The sequence below is a fragment of the Rousettus aegyptiacus genome, unplaced genomic scaffold, assembly GCF_014176215.1.
Source record: "Rousettus aegyptiacus isolate mRouAeg1 unplaced genomic scaffold, mRouAeg1.p scaffold_m13_p_16, whole genome shotgun sequence".
In the NCBI taxonomy this organism is placed as follows: domain Eukaryota; kingdom Metazoa; phylum Chordata; class Mammalia; order Chiroptera; family Pteropodidae; genus Rousettus; species Rousettus aegyptiacus.
In genome coordinates, this window is record NW_023416291.1 from 14,372,894 (window position 1) to 14,396,081 (window position 23,188).

General features: G+C 45.4%; 1 protein-coding gene across 5 annotated transcripts in view; it reads right to left on the reverse strand.

Annotated features, from left to right (window-relative positions):
- Positions 1-23,188, reverse strand: part of ZNF827 (zinc finger protein 827) — a 147,428-nt gene that overhangs the window by 90,302 nt on the left and 33,938 nt on the right. For all 5 annotated transcript variants that reach the window (XM_016164055.2, XM_016164054.2, XM_016164057.2 and 2 more), the window contains exons 3-4: positions 17,923-18,095; positions 11,876-12,356 (exon numbers count right to left, since the gene is read on the reverse strand). In XM_016164055.2, the coding sequence (XP_016019541.2) occupies positions 11,876-12,356; positions 17,923-18,095 (654 nt within the window). The remainder of the gene's footprint in view (positions 1-11,875; positions 12,357-17,922; positions 18,096-23,188) is intronic.

Sequence of the window (23,188 nt, forward strand, 5' to 3'; positions counted from 1 at the left end):
TGCTGAGTAAGAGTTAAGAAAAAACCCAGATATTTAGCATTGTTAGTACAACGCAAATTTAACGGACCTTCAATAAGACACTTTAAAAAACAACAGGCAAGCTGTATGTTGCTGAACTACAAATTTGCAAGGCACTTTCTACCTGGTTTTTCATTCTGACAATCTCGAGAATGACATGAAACTTGGAAAGTGGTGGGGAGATGTAAATATAGTGACAAATATATGTATAGAGAGAGCTAATGACATGTCAAAAAAAAATGTGGGAGACACTTGTTTGCTCAAGTTTTGGTTCCCTAAACATTTGGATCAAAATAAAAGATATAAAAATAGAAATATGAAGGCTACCCTGCTTTCTTTCAATTACCAGAAAAATTTGCACCGAGAACAGCATGTAAAGCCTTTATTTTAAAATTAACATGACTGAAAAAATTGCCATCATTTTTCATTATATAAAGTTAAAAAAAAAAAACCATAGATTTTCTACAGAGAAAGGTAGAATTAAAAGATGTTTTTCTTTTTTCTTTAGAGAAACCGCCCAGAGAAAAGTAATCATTCTGACTCACTGCATAGTCTTCAACTTCATTCTTACTACTAACAAAAAGATTTGTGCACATATAGAATTTCATTCATAAAAAAACTCTCACGGCACCTTCCTTGGCGTCTGTGGATGTGACCTAAATGCTTCCAGCTTAACACAGTGAGGAAGCCCCGCTGATCCAGAGGCCCCTTCTCTTGCGTTTGTCCCAAACATTTTAGGACCTGAGCGCTCTGATTATAAATGCTGTACATCCACCTGTAAGTTCACGCACTCAATAGAGCTGGGCTGCCATTTAGAGGAAACAAATTGGCTTTCTGAGGATTTACGGAGGATTCAAGATAAAGGCTAATATGGGAATGGAATGGGGAAGCCACTCTCCTGGGCAGGCATCAACGAGTTGTAAATGAAACCAAAGGTGTCCTCAGGGCACCTGGAGATTCCTGCCCAGCACACCTCCCCTTTGAGGAAAACTCCACAGAACTTCCTTAAAGACCATTATTTGTTTCGATTCAGCCTAAAACCAGCATTTGAATAGTTACGCTGAAACTGATCCTGTCCATCAACCACAGAAGATAGATACTATTGCATCTTCATTTTATAGGTGAGGAAACTAAGGTCCTAAGACTGGGCCCCCTTTCTCCCGAGAAGTCACAGAACCGCCAGACTTGGGCTTCTGGCTGAAAGCGCACCCCATCTCTCTCGAGGACAGCCCAGCCTTCTTTGAGAACGATACTAACCTAAGCAGCAGGGCGGCAGGCCTTGGCAAGTCAGTGATACGGAGTGGACCAAGCATCGTTCTTTGTAAAGATGGGAAGCGTGAGGTGTGACGTGAAGGTAAAGGACACTGTCCAGCAGGGAAGAATTCTGCGAAGATTTGACAAAGAGGGTGGAAGAGGAGGAACGAACTGTAACATGGCAACTTTCGTTCTCTTAGTTCCCTCTGGTGAAGGAAAATGACATTTTCCTTGAGTTTAATAAGACGGAGCTCTCTTTTCACTTCAGAGTCTAGCCATTTTGTGACTGCTGAACGGCTACCTGAAAAAGCTAGGCCAGGAAGAAGTCTACTTACTATTTCTCCCCAACGCAGAGCCAAAGATTTGGACTTGGAAGGGACCGTAGATGACTGGTTTCCAAACTGTGTTCCAAGGAACCCTGGAAGATGCTTCAGGGGTTCCGACAGATGTTTGTTTTAAATTTAAGTTTTTAAGATTGTTTTTAAATTAATTCAAAATTTAATTTTAAAACGAGCACCCTCGACTGCTTTACATATAAAATGTCAACTCACTGAAGACCATGAATATGTTAACTTGTTAATTCAGGTTTATGTATCACCTGTAATAGTTTCTCTTGCCATCATAAAAGTGTTAAGAGTTCTAGTGATCTATCATTAATAAGGAAGTGGTCAATCTTTAAAAAAATCCACACCTGTGCATGTGCATCCATGTAAAACTATACGATCACGGTCCTGCTAGAGTCTACAGCGTATCTTAGGTCGGGCTTTTTCAACCTTGGCACCCCTGACATTCTGGGCTGGATGATCTGCTATGGGAGACCGGTCCTGCGCATTGTAGGATGTTTTCACGATCCCTGGGCCTCTACCCACCAGATGCCAATAGCACTTCCTAGTTGTGACACCAAAAAATTTCCCCAGGTTTTGCTAACTGTTCCCTGGGCACACCCTGGTTGAGAACCACTGCCTCAAATTAAATGTCGGAATAGGTGTAAGTATATCTGCTTTGGTGAAGCTTCTGACCTTGGATGACAGATAGATGTAGATATATCTAGATATAACACTGATAGAGCACCTACCACAGGCCAAGGGGTATGCTAAGTGTTTACCTGGATTAATTTCTCTGGTCCTCACGACAACCTTTTAAAGTAGGTACTACTGTTTCCCCCCTTTTTGCAGATGAGGAATCTGAGACCAGAGATTAAACAAATTTCCAAATAATAGTTAATTGACTAGTAACCAAGAGCTAATACAGAAGGAGAGATGGCTTTAGTGCATACTGGAAGTTTTTGATGATGCTTCTCTGCCATTTATTACAATGAGGAATGAGGACGATTGCTAAATGTTGTCAACTCTGAAACAATAACTTTTTATTATTACATTCTTCTTTCAAGCATCTGAATACATGTAAGTAAAGGGATCCTAAGATTACAAGGTTAATTGTTTGCAATCTGCCCTCATTTGCCACAATCCCCCTGTGTAAACACTGAGAAATAAATCAGAGAAATAAATTTAGAGATAGCTTATACTGCTTATACCTCACCTGATCATAACACTAATTTCACGTTTTGTACTTTTCAAATAGCAACTCTTTTCTAATTGCCTGACTTTTTAAGTAAATAAATGTATTAAATGCGAACTAAAAGATAATTATATTTAAAAATGCATGTTCTATGTATTTTACATGTTGAGTATGCACTTAAGATTGTTTTTAAAAATGGTTTATTGCTTTAAAAACAAACAAAATGAAAACCATTACTGTTTTCCACTCCCTACTTTTACAATAAGAAAACATAAGCTCAGAGAATGATATGGCCTTTTAAAAATCACAGAGCTTGTTAAAGATAGAACCAGCATCAGAGCTCAAGATTACTCTCCAGACTACAGACCGATGCTGTGATAATCACCCACGTTCCCTTGTAAGTATATGTAACCATGTATGACCTGGCTGGGGATCTGGGATTTTTTTTTTTTTTTTTTGATAATTTTATGTACTTTTAAGTGCAAAAAAACTGCCTTCTGAAATCATATAAGGAAAACCAAGATTTAATTAAATAATAACAATAGTGGGGTATGACTTTTAGATGTTAAGCATATTACATCTAAATAGAACGTTTAAAACATTAGCTAAATATTTTTAAATCTTGCTCTCCAATAAGGTAAACTACTTAATTTGCCTTAAGTAGTCTTATAATTAGTGTTTAGTTAAGTTTTAACCATCTCGTATTTCTCATTAATCCCCACCTGAGCTAATCCTTGGCCACACTTCAGGATCCAGGTCCCCAAACCAACCCTGCACAGGTCCCCAATGACAGCTAGTGACAATGATGGCTCAGTGACCAAAGGAAAACAAAGCAGCCTCTGCTGCAGGGTCAAGGGCAAGAACAATGAGCAGTGCCTCAAGAACTATGAAATAAATAAATAAGGTTTTTCTCCGTGAACTAAACTCCCAAACCCAGCAAGCACATAATGAGCAGAAGGAGCTCTCTGAAGAAAATCCACTTAGCAGACAGGATATCTCCCTTGTCAAAAGCAGGAAGGACAAGTCCTGGAAAACCAATCAAGCCACCAGTAAATGTGAAAGAAAGCTGCATTTTAAATTCGTACTATTAAATCCAAAGAACGAAATGTATGAATAGCGAGAAATGATTGGAGACTAGAAAAAAAGACAGCCTAAAGACTGCATAATATATTTCCAACACTTCTCTGGGAAGTTCGTGACCATCTGCCCCAAATGACATCTTCTCTTGATTGCTAAACTTGTCATTTTAAATTACTCTGCCAACAGTCTAGATCATACCTCAGTTTTTTAATGATTTATGTCATCATGGAACACCCAGAGAGGCTGAAGAACTCTGGGCTGTGGTAGATTATTAAATGGCCAGAGTGTTCCCTGCTCCCTGAAAACTCTCTCCTTGACTTTGCTGCTCCTCCCTTTCAGAGGCGGAGTCGATTTTCCCACACTTTGAATCCGGACTGGAGATGGAGGTTGCTTTGGTCACCAGAAGGTAGTGGAGATGAAGCTGGGCCATTTCCGAGCCCAGCCTTCGGAGGTCTTGCACACTTCTGCTCTCTCCTTGGAACCCTGACCAGCTGCCATGTGAACGACCCTGGGCCCGCCCACTAAAGGATGAGAGACCCTGGGAAGCAGAGAGAAGCCGTCCCAGCTGAGGTCATCCTAGACCAGACGGCCCCCAGCCAACCTGGCGACGGATTGCAGATGGATGAGTCAGCCCAGGAGAGGCCAGAAGAAGCACCCTATTGAGCCATGCCCGGACTGCCAAGCCACAAAGTCGTAAACTAAGAAAACGGTTATTGTTTTGAGCTGCTAAACTGTGAAACCGTTTGTTACTTAACTGTGGGAGACTCAAGTTCCTAGATTTGGCCTTACAAACTGAGGTCCCGGAACATAAGACATGAGACAACGCCAAGGTAGCGCGAACCCTTTGGCGTTCCCTTTAAACGCCTGCTTCCTTTCCACAGACCTCTGCTCCCTATTCCATCTTCTTAAGCATTACGGAGGTGGTTGTGAATCTGCAAATCTTTTTTAAGTGAAGTAATATCCCAACCTTTGAAAACCTGACTTCTAGAATGTAATAGTTTTCTTATAACTCATCATGGAATGCATTGTGGATGATACAATGATAAAGATGTTATAAAAGAAACATCGTCTCCCCCCATAGCAACTCCAAACAGTTGGAGAAGCAAGACTAACATAGAAATAGAACGCACCAGCAATAATAGAAGTACCAGCCAGGGTGATAAAGACTCTAAGTATCACTGGAATTCACGATGGGGGCAAGCAGCGAAGACCGAAAAAAAGGAAGAGGTTTTACTAAAGAACTGGGAACTATTCTTGGAAGAATGGCTAGCCTTTGCATAGGCCGGGCAGTAGAGGGAGGCTACCACAGGCATGGGGCCGACGTTGCTAGAAATTCTCTACAAAGACACGGGACCACTGTGGGTCAGAGGTGCATTAAATGGTTATTTTAGCTTTAATGACATTATTAACTATCTTTTAGAAAAAGCCTTACCCCCATTTTATCTAACGGGAAGATGATGCACGGAACTCCACGGTTCAAACTACCAGACAGACCCCTGGACCAGCATGAGTGAAGGCAGAAAATGGAAATGAGAGGCGTCTATCTATAAGCTAGTGAAGACGGCGAACATTTTTCTTGAGAGGACTGGGAATACGGTTACTCAGCAGTAAAGAGCCAGGTGGCCACAGCCTGATGCCAGAGGTATTTCAGAATGTGCGGGAGGGCCTGGGGATGGAGATGGTGTCGGGGAGGGACCTGGGGGGAAGATGTCTAGGTGTGAGGTGATGGCCGGGAAGGGCTGCATGGGAAGGGAGGAATTGCAGATCTATTTCGAAGACAAAATATTTAACCAGATTAGTGACTGAATTAACATGCATTAGAAATGATGCCATGGTTCGAAGCCAAGGAAAACAAACAGCGAGGCAGACGGGGTCAAAAACCAGTTCGCTCAGCTGAGAAAAAAAATTAGGTAATAGCTAATTAAGTGGTCATGAGCCAAGGCTTTGCAGTTGGGCTGAGCTGGATCTTTGCTCCGTCCCTTGTAGCTGAAGCCTTTTAGCCCCAGCTTCCTCATCTATAAAATAGGTTCAATATTATTAACCCCATAGGGCCACTGAGAGGGTTAAGTGAGAAAATTACATGAAGTTTTGGCAAAGTGCCTGGCTCCCTGTAAACACAATTGATTAGTAATAATGCTTATAGTAATAATAGCGGAGGAAGTAACAATAGTAACAACAGTAATGAGTAGAGGAAAGTGTACTTCTGAGGGAGGGAAGAAAATGAGCTGAATTCAGTTTTGCGGAAACACAGCCTTTGAAAAATTTTCCCAAAGGTTGATCAAGGTAAAAATTATTTGGGGGGCAATTCTAGAACTGGACACACTTTATCCAGCACAGTGAGAAAAGAAAGATCTGGGGTCTGGTCATGGCCCTTTGACAGGATTTATGCTGAGTCGTGGTTTCCTCATCTAATGCTTGTTATCAGACGATGGATTTGGAAATACACTGTACAGTAAAAAGCTCTCTGAAAACATAAGTTGTCCTTACTGCTACTGCTCTATTTGCACTAAATAATTCCTGAAAAGCCTACAAGTATTACTGCAACTTCCAATAGCGTCTAACACACGACACGCAGAGAAAGTGCCTATGCCGGAGACGAGCGAACTCAACAACATCGAAGGGCAGAGAACGGAGCCAAGTTCTGGCTCGGCTGCTTCCTTACTTTGCGATCTGGGTCCAGGCAGCTTGAGGGGTGGGCCGGTAGGGAATACCAGAGCCAGGCCCCCGGATGGGAATCCCGGTGCCGCCACTTATTAGCTGTGTAAACTCGGGCAAGTCTCTTAACTTTTCTGTTTCTTAGTTTTCATCTGTAAAATGGGAATACTACCTTGCCATAAGGTTGTTATGAAGTTCAAATGCATTAAATGGCACAGAGTAAGCGCTATGTAAGTGACTGTTAAGGAAAAATAATAAACAATGAGCCAATGTCGCAAAGTCTCTGGTGGAAGTTCGGCACATGCGTGTAACTCCAGGTCCCACTTTCTCATAATGGCACCTGCGCCTTTCTGTCACTCAGATCGGTCCTTGTTTCACAGAGCAGCGAGTCGCTGAAAAACGGGAAAGAGTCACACTCTCCCTCTCATTGGAATCACCACCAGGTTCAATAAAATCCAGGATTTCAAGGGTGCTCAGGCCACCTGCGTGTATAAGACGCCTAAAAGCAGCTTGACACCAGATCACGTGATCAGCAACAGCAAGGCAGGTTTAAAGAGAAAGGCCAAACTGAAGATGTGAAGGAAGGTCGCCGGGGGAAGACGCCTAAGCACGGGGAGTGGGGGAAGCCGCTGGCCATTGGCACCGACGTCGTAGGGACCAAACGGCACGAGGATGGCTCATTTGTCAAGAGGTTTTACAGAAAGCCAGGCAGAGCCATCAGGCGATAAGCACAGCCTGGTTTGCTGGGCATCTCCCATTCTTCCTCCAGCAGCACAAGCAAAAGTAACACAGGATCGGGAGCTGTCATTCCCGGACTAACCGTGTTGTAACCACAGATGCATAAACTTGTTTGAAATAGATGGAAATGCAGAACAAAGGCCTATGGGACATAAACAGACTCACCAACCCCCCTTCATTTACACAAGAAAACCTTTGCTATTTTGTGGCTGAGCTCCTAATAAATTAAAAACAATTCGGCTTCTATCCATCTGTAAGTCGCTGCTTTAAAAAGTCCATCTCTCCTGGTTAAAATTCTTTTGGCCTCAGTTTTATGAAAGTAATAGAATGTGGGAGAAAGTATAAATTTCTTTTGCCAGTTTCCAAATTAAAAATAGTTGAAATGACTTGTATCTTTTATTTTCGAAACCCAGGGACAAAAAGATATTCCCAGCCAACAACTGAGGTGCCAAGTTTCTGTCAAAGGCTTGGTTGTAATTTGGAGAGCTAGAATTAAATTATATATCTTGAAAAGTGTAGTTTTCAGAAAGAGAAGCAATGCAAGGCCACTGCAGGCAACTTCGAATCAGGCTTCAAGTGATGAGATGCTTAGCTCCTTGATATTCTAGCTGAGTCTCGAGGCTTTCTAGTTCTACCTAGAGAACGTTTAGATGCTTCCATTCATTCGCCTGTCGTGAAGCCCCACGAGGAAAAACATGGGACTCAGTGAGCATGACTCACTCAGGCCCCTCTTTCACGTCCACCTGGACCTCCGGTGAATGCTTCGGAGGCCCCGCTTTCATGGTCTAGTATAGAAAGCAGGGAAGAGAGCTGTACTGAACAAAATGTACCGGGTACCAAGTTAATATCCCACGTCTTCGGTCTTGGCTGCATTTTAGAATCATCCGAGGATTTTGAAGAAAATACCAATGACTGGGCCCTATCCTAGACCAATTAAATCATAATTTGTGGGAGTGAGGCCGGACCCTGGCATTAACACACACACACACACACACACACACACACACACACACACACACACTCACACACCCCTCCACAGGAAAGTGTAATGTGCAGCCTGTTAGAACTGTTGCTAGATACAAGATAATAGAGAGGAGGCACAGAAGCGACAGTAACTTAAGCTCTCTAAGGTCACCTCGGCCCTGCACGCCCCTGGTCATGGGACACCTGAGTCACTTGCTCTGACATGCGACAATCTGCACGTGTGTTCTGCCTCCCAAGAAAGATCTATGTGAACACGGAGGGCTGCAGTCCTCAAAGGCCTGCCTTCTCGGCCGAGGCCCTGAGCAAAGTTTATGAAAGTATTTTCCCCTGGCCCAGGAGGCCGGCGGCAGGCGCTGCCCCCTCTCTTCTCGGAATCGATCGTGGGGCTGAGCCTGAGAAGCCTCGGCTCCAGGGGGCAATATGAGTCTTGAAGGACCAAGGAATGTTAAGTGTGGGCTCGGGCAGAAGAGCTGATGGCCGGGAGAAAGGGTCTGATTTCACACACGCTGGAAAATGTCAAAACCAGAGTAGGGATGGGAGGAGGATTCAGAGTCCATTTAAACAGCATTCCACAGCGATTTTTAATTCCACTGGGTTCCCTCTAGTCATCTTTATGCTCAGTTTTAGTTGAAGGAGCAAGAAAGACCCCCCTTAATAACCCGGCAAGAAAGAATCAAGTGTTTTCCATCTCTCTTTTGGAAACAAGTAGGTATGTACACGTCTGAATTCGTCACTGTCCCCCGGTTCTGCAGACAGCGATGTGGCTGGCACAGAGACTCGCAGACTCGGTGCCCACAAACAGCTGCACCCTGCAGCCCGGCAGGTGCACGCACAGAGCCCAGCTCAAAAATCCGTCGCCAGAACAATGGCGCCGTTATGACACCGAGGGACCAGGCCCGATGCTAACCGCCGCTGCACTACATCTGACGAAGGAAAGAGCTAGAAACTCTGCCGCAGCTCTCTGGGATTTGGCCTTTTGGTCTGGGATCACAGCCACAGACACAGCCAGGCACAGCTCCACACTGACAGCAGACATCAATTATAGGGCCCGACCAACCGAAGAGTTAGTGGAATTTAGAAACAAAATCCCTCCAGAAAATGTATTTCTTTCTTTTTAACGTATTTTCTCCTCCCATGGGCTGCACTGCCACAGTCGCCAAGTTTACATTTACATCCAAATACGCACACACACACAAAATTACCGATGCATCTCACTCCCCGGTGACTTTATAACAGGTTGCTAGGTAACGGAGCACACAAGTCAGGTTTCAGGACCTCTAGTAAGCCACCATAAAATAACTGCATGGGCCTTTTGCATAAATAGTGTGCATTTGTTATCTGTTTTCTTCTGCCAATTGATCAGTCGGTAAATACTGCGACTGCCAAATTGTAAACAAGTCCCCATCAATAGCTAACTGAGAAAACAGATCGCAGCATAAGGCTTTGGTGCAGAGTCTTTCGCCCCAGCCTACCAGCATGCCTCTCCGCCGGTGTCCCTCCTGTGTGCGACTCTGGCTCTCAGCAGCCGCAGCCTTAAGTCAAGCTCCCTGAGACGGAGGCGGGGGTTAGCTGCAGCTGGATGTGGGGCACCCGGAGCTGAGCCGGGCGGGACCGGTGTCTCACACGCCAATCCTTCCTTCACCCCCTCTCGCCTTCCTGCGGGCCCGAGCACTTCCTGGGCTTGGGGAGGAAAGGGAGCAACCCCTTAGCAAGAGTTACAGCCCCCACTTCGCTTCCCCATTTCTTAAGTAAGGAACAGTCCCCCTTTCTAAGCTCTGTTAAGTGAAGGTGGCATTTGCATTCCGTTTCTCGGGAACGCACCAGGAGAGCCCAAATAAGGAGCCCCTTTTGCTATATTGGCAGAAAAAAAAAACCATCAAGGGAGATTCTCAAGGGTCAGCAGCAAAGGGACACTAGAAGCCTGCACTTCCCCATTTTCAAAAATGTTTCCATATAAAACTCGACATGTCCAAAAGCCCTGACGGAAGAGGGAGAAGGGGGGAAGGAGAGAGGGGACCCCGCTCTTCTGTGCCGCAGTCGGCGCAGCTTAGTTCCTGGGCCTCGACCCTTCCCAGGGCAGGTCGGGCCGCCTCCCCGTAACAGTCTCCGCTCTCTCCTCCTGCTCAGCTCAGTCCTGTGACGCCTCATTTTCATCCCTTACCTTTTCTCATTTCTTCCAACTAGTGTCATGCACTCCTGAGGGGCAAAGATCTGGGGTGACGGGGACGTTCCGAGAAACCTGACTGAAGTGTCACTGAGCACAGGGTCTTCGGGGTGAAGCTGAACCTCTAATTCACCTGGCAGTGACATTTAGTGAAATCCGACTCACAGTCCATTTAAAGGAAGGTGGTGACCAATTATTCTCCATTTAAAAGGGTATTGTCACTCTCCAAAGAGCTGAGATGGCATTTGGAAGCCGGCTTGGGGACGGCCACCTGCACTGCGAGACTGAACCAATTCTCAGCCACCTCTCCCCACCCTCCACGTCGCTTTTAAAATTTAACATCATACTTTTAAAAACATAATAAGTAGCAGCGCAATCCCAGGACGTGTTTCATCATCCCGAAAGGGAGTCAGGAGAAACAGCCTCCCTCAACGTCTCTATGTCCTCCTCTCAACTCGATGACTTAATCAAAGAAATTGGAGGGGAAAAAAAGACGAAAACTAAAAGAAACATCCCATGTCATTTGATGGCGAAAGTGATATCAATGGATAAGAATTAACTTTTACGACTTGTACTCCATCTTCTTTCCAAATGGCACTGGGGAAGTGGGAAAGGAATTTTTAAAATAAATTCCAGTTCCACTATCCAAGAGGTACCCAGAGTAGTCAAGTTCATGGGGACAGAAGCAGAAGAGCGATTACCACGAGCTAAGGAGTTATAATGTAACAGGTACAAGGTTTAGGTTCTGGAAGATGAAGAAATGGCAGAGACGGATCGTGGTGACGTTTCTACAACAAGGCGAATGTGCTTAAGGCCAAAGAACAGCACTAAAAAATGGTTAATTTCATGTTGGGTATAGTTTACCACAATAAACATTCTTCCACTGGAAGGAAAATTTTAAGATAATCTTTATCATTTGCTCAAATTTTAAAAGTCTCTAATTCCTAATGGTCGTCTCTGAATATACGTCCTTTAAAAATCTTTCAAATTAAAACAAATGAAGAATTTGAATAATGCAAAGTGAGATGCTCCATACGAGCACTTTAAAGAACCCCATGCAAGACAAGGGAAATAGGGACCAAGGTCACACGAAGAACTGCCACCAACCCGGCTCACCACGTGACCTTTCCTGGCTCACCATGTGACCTTTCCCCCACCACAAGAACCCATAAAGGAGAAAAACCAGGAGGAAATCAACAGTCTCTATTGTTTCTAGATCCAAACCACAGCAACACCTGCTCCCAAAGGACTGGGAAAAAAGGAGAACATATACGAAGGTTGCAGACTATTAGAATTTAAAGGGACTTTGAAATCACCTGGTCCTGCCAGTTCATTTCACAGATGAGGATACTGGTAGAGAGGGAGTGAGAGGGAGGGAGAGAGAGAGAGAGAGACAGAGAGAGAGAGAGAGACAGAGAGAGAGAGAGAGACAGAGAAAGAAAGGATACAACCCTATTCAAGTACCTGACAGCTTCATGAGAAAATCAGACGCCATCTTAACAGAGATGTCCTGGCTGAACAATGCTGACGCACTGTTGGCCACATACTCGGACGGGTCTTTCAGCTTTGTGTGGTTGGCCGGCCTGTCGGCAGCATTCAGGGTAAAGGAGGCTGGCAGGCCGTTATCTTCCTTGGGTTCCTCCTTCACCAGCAAAGGCGAGACGCCAGCCCCACCCTGGCTAGTCCTCTCTGGAGTGTTGGCCGTCATCATGGTCCCCACTAGCTCTGTCCCTCCTCCTTCCCTTTGCTGCCCCAGGCAGGCACTGTCACTGAGGTGGGGAGATCCCTTGACATCTGGGTCTGGGATCTCCTCCTTCACCTTGGCTTCCGTCCTCAGGAAGTGCTGATGGCAACGCATGTGGAGTTTCAGGCTGAAGTGGCGGGAGGAGGTGAAAGGGCATAGCTGGCACTGGAAGGTCTCTCCCCGGTCCTGGTGCTGGTGAACCTGGCGAGGAAGCAAGAAGAGTGAGCTGCCCACGTGCGCCGCGGGCCCGGCCACGTCCTCGCCGCACGGGGCGCCGGCCCGGGGAGCGCAACCACCAGGGGAGCACGTCGGCACTGCGCTCCAGGCCACGGGGTTGTCCCCAGACACAGAGCGGGGCCGTCGCTAGAGCCGGGCTCCCCAGCGAGGACGCCGTCTGCCCGCGGAGGCCGCTCGCGGTAGGATCCTCCCGACGGTCTGGTCATCCGATCCTAGTTGGTGTCTTCAGAAAAAAAAATTAGTATGAACCCAGAAGAATACCAACTTACCTAATCACTAGTTGGGGATCAAAAACGGTAACCTGTCAAGTAACTCCTCTCGTAATGATAACGCTTCGCACGTACCCAATGATTGCCGGCCGGAGAATTAGTTATGTTTTGCAAACATAATTTCAGTTTTCGGAATGTTTCCCTAGATAATGAAGAATGTGAAAAATAACGCATTTCGACCGTATTCCCATTCCATAGACAGGGAAATTGAGACTCCGGAGTGAGTGGCTTGAGCAAAATTACGTAAGAAGAAAGTAGAGCGGGGAAAAACCACGGTCAGATCCCCACCCAGGGTGCTCAGCGAGAGGGGATTCCACGCTCAGATCCCGATGTCTGGAAAGGAAGAACGCAGACTTTTCTACCCAGTTCCGGTCCTGCATGCACGCGCATACCTGCAAAACTTGAGAGAAACTTTTTCCCTTCCTGCCCTTACCAAATTTAGTGCTTGAAAAAGCGAGGAAATCATTGCATGGGCCCAAGCCAAGGCTTCGAGCTGGCAGGTGTTCGCAGGCTCGCGACTTCCCCTTTCATCTCTGCCAATGGACTTCAGCGCTGACCTGCTGCACCCTGCTATTTCGGGACTGGCCCTCCCTCGAGTAGAAACTGCCAATTGTGCAGACTTGGGCCAAACAATTTGGGGAGTTGTATGATCTGGAGAAACGAGTCAGTGATTGGCATTCAAAACCAAAATGACGCCGACACCTCATCTTTCGGTGGTGATCTGAGCAGGACTTGAACCCGCGTCTAAGGAAGGTTAAAGGCTGGTCCGTTAATCCACAGCACCACCTGGCCCATCTGGGTAGGCTTCCTTTCCAAGGCAGCAAGTTTTACTACAGCTGTTTATGCATTCTGAATGCAATCCAAAAGTATTATTCACCAGCCAAAGCATACTTTTAAATAATGTTAAGTGACCAACAAAAGCAAAGAAATTAAACGTTAATGGTGAGATCCTGTCGCTACAGCACCCCACTGTGGCTTTTTGAAAAAAACAACAGAAGAGATTCTGGGTCCCCCCCAAAAGCATGAATTTCTCAACAGAAATCACCATATAGACTTAAATTCAGTTGCAGCAAAGCCTTGCTCATTTAAAGCATTTCTCCGCCAGGTCCAGAGGGGCTGGGGATGAGGAGGGGGGGCGCACGCTGTCGCCGGCTGTGAACACTGCCCCTCTCTGCTCCTTCGCAACCCAGGGAGTTCACTTGGGAGCTGACCGGTGCATCTGCTTTCTGGCAGAACTGCGAAGGTTTCCCCACCGCGTCCTCCACCCAGTACACGCAGAGGCAGGCACTGCGGTGGGGCCTCAGGTCACAGCCCCAGGAGACCGTGACAGGTGCTGCCCAGGGCATGCCCTGGGAGCAGGTGGTAAAGGTCACGAGGCAGAAAGCTTCCGCAGTCCCTGGGAGCAGAGCGGGGGACAGATTCCGTTTCAGAAGTGCCCTTCCATCCACTGACCCGGGAGAGGAGAGGAGCTCATCCAAGAACAGAAGCTCCGGAAGCAGCTTCTGGGAGAAGGGGCAGCGCAGAGCATGAGCCCAATTTCCAGAGTCGAAAGGGGTCCTGGATGGAGAAGAGTCCACGCGAGGATTTTACGCGGCTTCTTTTCCACCACGGCCCGGCCTTGCTGCGTGCAGTTGTGGAGAACTTAGTGACTGTTTAAAGGGAAAACAGTAGATGCGATGTTGCCTTTCGCACTATAATTTCATCTGAGCTACATCTTCCCAAAGGGGCGAGCCACAGCACCTGGCCTTAGGGCGAAGCGTGCGCTCCATCCTCCAGTTAGTTTCTCCCCTTCTCACCTGACCGAGAAGCACTTGCTCTTACAGTTTCTATTCTCTTTACCCTTTTATTCTCTTTAACACGGGCTTTAAGATCCTTTAGTCTACTAAGGACCAAAACAAACAAACAAACAAACAAAAACGCTCGTCTACAGCATGTCACTCTTGCCAGGCCATGTAGAGATGTCCTTATCGACTGGTCATTTAGTACCAGGAGCAGGTCGCCCACCCTAAGGAGCGGGGAGCAAGGCGCTGGAGATCACCATTAGGTGCCTCTCCCGCAGTGAGCTTGAGGAAGCCTTGGGAAACACCTACTCCGCCCCCACCCCAGGGGGCCTGGCCAGGCAGGGCAGGGGCTCACCCTAGAGTCACAGCGCCTGAGATGGTGGGTGACAGATGGCGGGAACTCGCGCCCTGACTCGGGCCCCCTGTCTCGCTGTGACTCACCAGCGTCCTCTCTCTTAGCGGTCCTCCTCACCTTTCCCGCTCAATTCGAGCTCGTGAATTTCGCGTTTAATTCATGTCAGCTCGCTCATCCAGGAAAGTTGTAAAAGACTTAATGGAAATCTAAGATAACCCTGAGGAAGCTGGAGGCATTGACATCTCCTTCCGCAGCTGCTCATAAAAACATTTGCACAATAGGTTGAGGAGGAAAGGCCGGCTTCGAAAAGCGTTCGGGGCCTAGCGCCCAGTAGCAACAGGGTTAATGCTACATTTGTTGAACAAATAAAGTAGAATCCCACTTTTTTCTTAAATATTAATCTAGATAATCAATATAGAAGGATATACACTAGAATGGCACTAACAGTTATTTCTGTGTGATGAGATTGAGGATCAATTTTTTTTATGCTTTGTGTTCAAGAGTTTTTCTGAATTCTCAACACTAAAGACATGTCTCAAAAAGAGAAAAGCAATCAAATGTATTTTAGAGTAACGTTTTAGACCATGGCACTAATTTATTTCTAAATGTAAACATTAATATATATTCAGACGGCTTTTGGGTAATAATTACTCTATTAGCTGCACTTACTGAGTGTTTAACCACGCTGGACACTCTGCAAAGTGGCTTATGTCTATTATCTCATTTAACTCTTATAAGCAACTCGTGAGAGAGATCACATGATTATCATCTCCACAGATAGAACTGGAAACTTGGAGAGGTTAAATGATTTGCCCAAAGTCTCGCAGCCACTAAAAGTCATGGAACTGAGATTCTGACTAAGGTTTTTCTGACCACACGGTTTGAGATCTCAATCTATAGGCTGCGCTGCCCCCACTTCTTAGGCAGAATTCGCTTTAGAAAATCTCTCCATAGTTGTAGTCTCTGCTGAACCCACTAGAAGACATCTATTCCTAATACCACAGCCATTCTCTCTCTGTACAGGCTATATTTGCAAAACTTAGCACACTTAAAGTACGTCTAACAAAAGTAAAACCACAAATTCTGTAAAGAACTGTAAAAGGCCCATAAGGGGGGTGCAGAGCAGAGAAAAGAAACACTACACCATTTGATAAAATTAAACTTGCATGAGCCCTTCTCACACTTCCCTTATCAAAAGCTCCAGTCCCGGCTCAACAGGTTAGGACACAATGAGTTTGAATAAAGTAGTAATTTCACACAACTGCTTTATCGTACTGGTTATTGATTTGTTCTGAAAGCATTCCAAGACCCCGTGACCCGCAGAGCCCTGGCAGCTCTCATCCGCAGCAGTGTCGTGGCCGACCGTCTATGTCATCAAGGCACCCAACTCGTCTCCCTGCAGTTTCAGGGTCAGTAGTTCCTGCTCTTGAAAACCCAGCTTTTTTTCCACGGGTTTATAAATAGGTTGTTTTAAGTGACCCTGAGCTGAAACCAAGCTTACAAGGTGTCAGGCGAGATGCAAGTTTCCTGCTCACTGAAGCTTTAAATTTGCCAGACCTGATCTCTGAACACAGCGTAGGACATAGCAATGCAAACAAATTTCGGTTTTAAAGGCATTTCTTTTGAAGCCTCACCCTGCTAATGAAATCCACTTTGCAGGTGTAAAATATGAGATTTCACTTTGGGAAGAGGTGATAGAGGATGAGGAGGGTTAAAGTAAAAACTAAGTAGGCTCACTGAAATTCAACCAACCAGAACTCCTAGTTAAATGGATTCTGAAGTTAAAGAGCATGCTACTCCCAGGAGAAAAAGGTAAATGATAGAAAACAAATTATATCGTGGATTTATTTATTTATTTATTTTTTACTCTTCTGAGCCATTTCTTAAAGTCAATAGACGTTCCTTCTGATCACATTTATTTTAGGGCTACTATTATGAACAGTGAGTACTGATCTATTCAGAAGGATTAGACTGCAAGATTTAGAAAAAAGCAAATATCTTAATTATGTCCATGCACCACACTTCTTATGGCAGGAAAGTAAAAACTTTATCAACTATGTCAACAGCCAAACCATACTGAAAATATCAGGGAAAACGATTGTTGTTATTATTACCTAGGTGTTAAGTGAGAATTATTAAAATTAAACAACTTTTCTCTGTCAGATACGTTGCTAATATCCTCTCCGTAAATATTAATAACAGCTCTTCCAAACATCGGTGTTCCCATTTAACAGATGAGAAGATTACGAGTCTCAAGGCTCACTTGGTCAAGGCCACTTAGCTAGTAAATTGCACAGTGAGCTTTCAATGAGGATCTGTCAAATCCAAAAGCCCACGCTCTTTTGATCTTTTGGGTATTCTCCTTGAATTTCGGACAAAACTCAGTATTAATGGGGTCAGCTAAAAAAAATTCTAGACTACTAAGTTTTCCTCCTTCTCGCAAAATAGTGACGCATAGACTTTACTCAATGCTCTGTGTATTTATATTACAGGAGCAAGCCCTCAATGGTTTGCAGTCAGACACTGAAAACAATGTCCTTAGATGTTTAGTAAGTGTGATCCTGGGAATGATGACAGCTCAGACACTGGCCGCCTCAGGGACGACTCGGTCCTGTCAGGAATGGCCTCGAGCCTCCCACGGGACTAAAGCTGACACCCAGGTGTCTTTCAGCCTCCTCACACTTGATAAGGCGTCTCTGGGCGTTTCTCTGGGCGTTCCCCTGGTTTGTAAGCAGCGGAAGGTGGCAGTGTCTCTAGGAAGACGAGCAGGTCCAGCGGCCCTTCCTCTACTTTCTCTGCTTCTGCGAGCTCCCCAGAAATGCATTGCCACGCCAGGCCAGGTCGGGCTGCCACTTCCCAAAGGACGGCTCTACATGACACATATTATTCAAATACGGATGCTTCTCTCTGCCTTTGGGCTCTTGGCTGTGAACGGAATGTGAGGCCCTTTACAGGAAGGCCCTTTTCAAGGTGCGTCACCTGGGCTGCATTCCACCCTGTGATCTTGCGCATGGCCACCCGCGGAGTCCACCAATGGCCCCGCACCTGCCTAACAGCCTCCGGACTCCGCGCGAGAGCCGTGGCTGCGCCCGCCTCGCCGGGAGGCCCGCCCACAACCGGCTTACCTTCATGTGGGATTTGAGATTGTCCTTGCGAGCACACCGGAAGGGACACAGCGGGCACTGATGACTTTTTAACCCTGTGTGAATCACCATGTGCCGCTTCCAGTAACTCTTCCGTTTTATAACCAGACCACATATTGGACACTGGAAAGGCTTTCCGCTTTCCTCTTCGGAGGCTTGGAAGAAGGAGAAAGAAAGGAAAATTAAGGAAAACAAAGGGCACATTGTATCTAGCACTAATGCACAGGCCCTGCTATATAAAGAACATTAAAAATGATTTGGTGTTTTTTTTCGTGGCAATCTTAAGACTTTATCCAACAAGGAAGTTTTATAACTGCTTCTCTTCAGGTAAAAAACCCACGTTCATCTCACGACTTCCATCTGGGTTCCATTTTTGAAACTCTGATCCTCCTGCCTCGTGGAAAGCTTACTTCGGAAGGCCATCCCCCACGTAGGAGGACATCTGCAAGGCGGCTTTGCCTGGCCTGTCCTTGCTCAGCTGAGAAGTCTCAATCCAAAGGCTTTGTTTCCTGAAGGAAACTGCCAGACTCGAGTCCGTCCATGAATTCCTGAACTCAGAAAACGGCGAGAAATAAAGAAATCAAACGGGACAGAGAGAATAACGCACTGCAGCCCACTGAAAACCAAACAGCCGTCATAAACCTCGCAGACCGAACTCTAGCGGAGACAAATTTTAGGGTCCCTGCTTCTGACTTGTTTAGTTCCGGCCCGAGCGGATGCTGCTGCCAAGTTAGCTCTCAGGGGGGTCTTAAGGTCAGGGTTTTTCACCCTCTCACGTCCCTCTGGTCGCCACTAACGAGATGTGCTGCCGTCCCCTGCACTGTGACTGGGCCTCACCGCTGACCGTGAAAGGAACGACAGCCACACACGCTTCGGTTTTTCAGGAAAGGACACAAACCAGCTACCTCCTCCAAGGAAAGCTAAGCTCACGTTCCCTTCCAGCATCCTCACAGGAAAGGGTCTCTGCCGCGATGCTGTGCTCCCGTACCTCGGGTCTGTCGATTTATACTGATCAGTGCCACACCAGCCTCCGCGATTGGGGAATATGGAAATATTTCTGATCTCTCTTCTTAATCCCGAGAGATCAGAAATATTTCTAAACTGGTAAATAAATTGTAACACACTCATGAAATGTATGGAGCTATCTTTAAGGATGAGTTACATCTATAAGATGCAGATACAGAAACATGCCCAAGCCATTAAAGAGTTAGTAGATAAAGCAAGGCATGAAACTATATGTCTAGGGCGATGCTATTTTTATTTTCTAGAAAATGGGAATCAATTGCTACTGAAACCATTAGGTGAAAGGTTGACAGGGAACTTTATAAAGGAGGGATCAAGCCGACAACACATAAAACCACTGATTAATCTTAACGGCACTAAAAAGGGGACAGACATCGTGTGCCTTCTGATAAAACACCTATGAAACAGTCTTACGAAAAATTAATCAGGCCTCTAACTAGCAGTTTACCGAAAACACAGGTGATTAAAACAACATGTGAAACACACAAAGGGGATGAAACAGCCAAATTCGGAACATGGGAACATCTGCAGGACAAATGACCCAGTTTCTTCAACAAGGAAGAGGCATTTTAAACAGAGCAGGCTCCTAGATGAAAGGAGACATCAAAAAAAAAAAAAATGCAAAACGTAAAGCGTTATTTTGATCTTGATGATGAAATTACAAAATAAAAACACTCGAGATTAATTAAGGAATACTACTATCTGATTATAGCCTGGGTGTTACATTATATCATGTAACAATTGTTGATCCTGTCAGATGTGATACTAGTTATTGTTTTTTAAAGTGACTGTTTTTGAACGTCTTTAGGTATCGGAAATACATGTGGAAATATTTACCAGCAAATGGCTAAGATATCTGAGGTTTGCTTTAAAATACTTGAGCAAAAAAAAAAGAGAGAGAGGGAGTAGGAAGAAGAGGATGAATACGTAAAACAAAAAGTGATTCCCTTTTATTTGTATGAAAATAGTCTGGAAGCATATCCAAGATAACATTAAACAGTTAACTCTGAGAGACTGTGGATTGAAAGAGAGGGGTCAGGTAGGGAAACTTTGATTTTCGTTTTATATTCTTTTGTATTACTCAAATTTTTTAATGTACATATTACTTTTACCATTTTAAAAGGAAATATTCCCAAGTATTACCTTTAAAATGATTTTATTATTTATTCATTGAGTCTCCACATGCACAGAACCACTTAAAATAGATGGAACCTGAAGGCTTCTGGAACAAAGTTAGGGCATTCCGAAAATGCCATTTTACTCATACAGGTAGAAGCAATGTTTGTTAGCTTAACCAGTAACTTGAAAAAGAAACACCTGTCTAAAAATATACCCTTCAAGTCTGAAAATTCTACTTGTGATGTGTTCCATCACAAGTATTTCCTCTTCCGTCTGGGGGAGGGGGTGGGGATGGAGGGTTTCCTTCTACTCCAGGAAAAGCACACTTTGTCGAGGTCTGTAAACAAGCTTTTTTATTAACCCACTGGAGTTTTCCTGCTGTCTGTTTTTGTTGATTGCCTCTGCTGCCCTGGAGTCCTATCCCTAATTGGGCCTCTCATTTTCTGTCCTTCATTGCCAATTCTTCACCCTGATATCCTGATCACAAAGACTACATGCCCAACAACAGACCAAAGAGGAAGGACTGAATCAGGCGTCTACTGAGATTAGTATCATAAGCTAGAGGGAGGAAAAAAATGATAATGATGTCTATTTGGGGTTGTAAGAACATCAAAGTAGTCAGAAAGAGACGCACAAACAGGCTGCCGCCAATCCCGGTCTTCAGGAAGTATTTCTCACTCTCTGCACCCTGAACTGCCTAATATTACAGAGTCGTCTGAGAGAGGAAAGAACACCGAGATGCCTGCACTGACCTGAGACTTCATGGCACATCACGGGAAGGCAACATAGAGGTATGAAGTGACAAAAGGAACGCTGCTGCTTTCCCCAGACACCTCGCTGTGCCCAATGTGACCAATGTGCGCCCTATTTACTCTGACGCTCCCCACCCTCGTCCTCATCACCTATTCCAAATTACAAAAGTATCCGAGAGTACGCTACGCTAAGCCCTGCATGTTAGTATGTCATGCAAATCTGTTTTATTTTGGAGTTACGCTTCCTTAGTTTTAATTAATACCAAAATACACATGAATCGTGTACGAATCGGGGTGTCCTTGGATTGACTGGAAAAAAAAAATTAGAATACTCATACTGAAAAGAACCTAACTGCAAGTTATGTGGTCCAACAGCTCTGCTACTGTAACCGAAATGTTTAACCAACCCATCACGGCAGGAAAGGAAGAAAACAAGCCAAATGGTAAAAATAACTGGAATCCGATGATCCATTTTCAAAGTAATCTCTCTGTAACATTTTATTTATTCAAGAAAAAAAAAATATTTCGCAGTTTAGGAGGACGCCCTCCGTGCATACATCATGTTTAGAGAAGGGAGGAAGTAAGGAAGGATGCTTTTTGGTGTGCCACACTGTTTTCAAGGAACCGGTGGCTGTAAATTTCACTCCAATTTAGAGCCTAAGGAAATATGACCACTTCCTCAGGATAACCCACACATTCTTGAGGCAAAAGGATTAAACTGTTCATGGTTTTACCTAGTTTCCAACTGTCTGATAAACAACTTCCCCCAAATATATCACTCATTATTGTCGTTGCAAACAAAAGTAAATCCCACCGAATGCTAACAGACCCAGTGGGATGGATAGCTGCTAATTTGTTATTTTGGAGGAAACATGTTCCTTTTGTAGGTAATAATATTACTGGAATAAAAGAGATAATAAATGCACATGAAATGTCTGTCACGCAGTAAATGGCAGCAGCTGTAATGGTCATAGTAGCGATAATAAACTCTTGTCACGCCCTCCAAAGCGGAAAACTCACCATCACAGCAGATGTAAATTTAAACAACTGGTATCATCTAATAAAGACATAGCTCAAGGCCTGGCTCAACGTGGTAGTTTACCACTGAAGCCAGGAGTAGATAGAAGAGCAGGAGTCCGCTGCGCTCAGGTAGGGTCTGGCTCGGCCTAGACAGACTTCTGATGGCCACAGTCGGCTCAGCAGGAAAGACAGAGATGGAGAAAACAGAAGGGGAGAAGGAGCGGGTAGACGGGGAGTTGGCCGGGGCAAAGCTGGAAGTCCTGACCTTTGTTTGTGCCCGCAGTACCCCAAACAGTGCTGGCACCACGTACAGTCCAGTGACGGTGTGAGAGATGGTAACGCGATTAAGCGGACAGGGCTGGCTGGAGAGGGTGGCCGAGTGGGATGAACGCTGGACGTGGAAGTGAAGGATGAGGAAGCCGCCAACACGTCCCCGTGGAAGCAGTGTCAGCCCAAGAGTTAGCCTCTCCCACAGCAGCCAGTGCACCTCTCCCGGGAACGGTGTGTAAACACAGAGATGCTCGTGGACTTACACCTCACCTACTTCCAACATGAGCCTGGAGGGACTTTAATATCAGAAATGCACACAGTGTGACTACGTCATTAATAAAGCACGACGATATGTGTTTCAACTATTTACAACGGACAAGGTCTGCCCAAGGCAGAGAAGATCTTGTGGGAGGTTTGACCGCGAATTTTGAGAAGGAGCGTATTTCATTTAAATTGAAAAAAATATTTTTTTGAGTTGATAGGTAAGTGAAAGAATACGCATCAAGTAAAAGGAAAGCATTTTTGAGCAAGAAGGAATCTTGGCAATAATTCCCAACTGGCTCGGTTTCCAGATGGGGACACCGAAGCCGGGGTTAGCGCTTTGAAGTCCCTCGGCAAGTGAGCGGCAGCGGGAGGACCAGGGCCCCTCCCCTCGCTTCCCGTTTGGTGCTCTACCCTGCCGTCTGCCTGTAAATCCACAAACGGAACATCACCGGGCGAAGGAGGAAAAGTCATGAAGCGTTTTATTAACGTATTAGCTTTAACTCAAGGAGAGTATTTTTAAAACAAATGTAATTATTTCATAGGCTCTGAAATCGAACGTTCCCCTGGTAGATCCTATGGGACAACTGGCAGAAGAAAACCTAGATAATTTGCAAGCGGGGAGTGTTTTCACACAGACCTGACCAAGACGCCCGGTGACCCTGGCTGTGTGTAATCCGTGTGTCGTCACCGTCTCTGCTCTAGACCTGCCCACCCGGGACCGCGTACCTGTGTGGGAGGACCCGCCCTCCTTCCTAACAATATACACGGATTTAATATCTTTCAATAGAATTTCTTGGGCA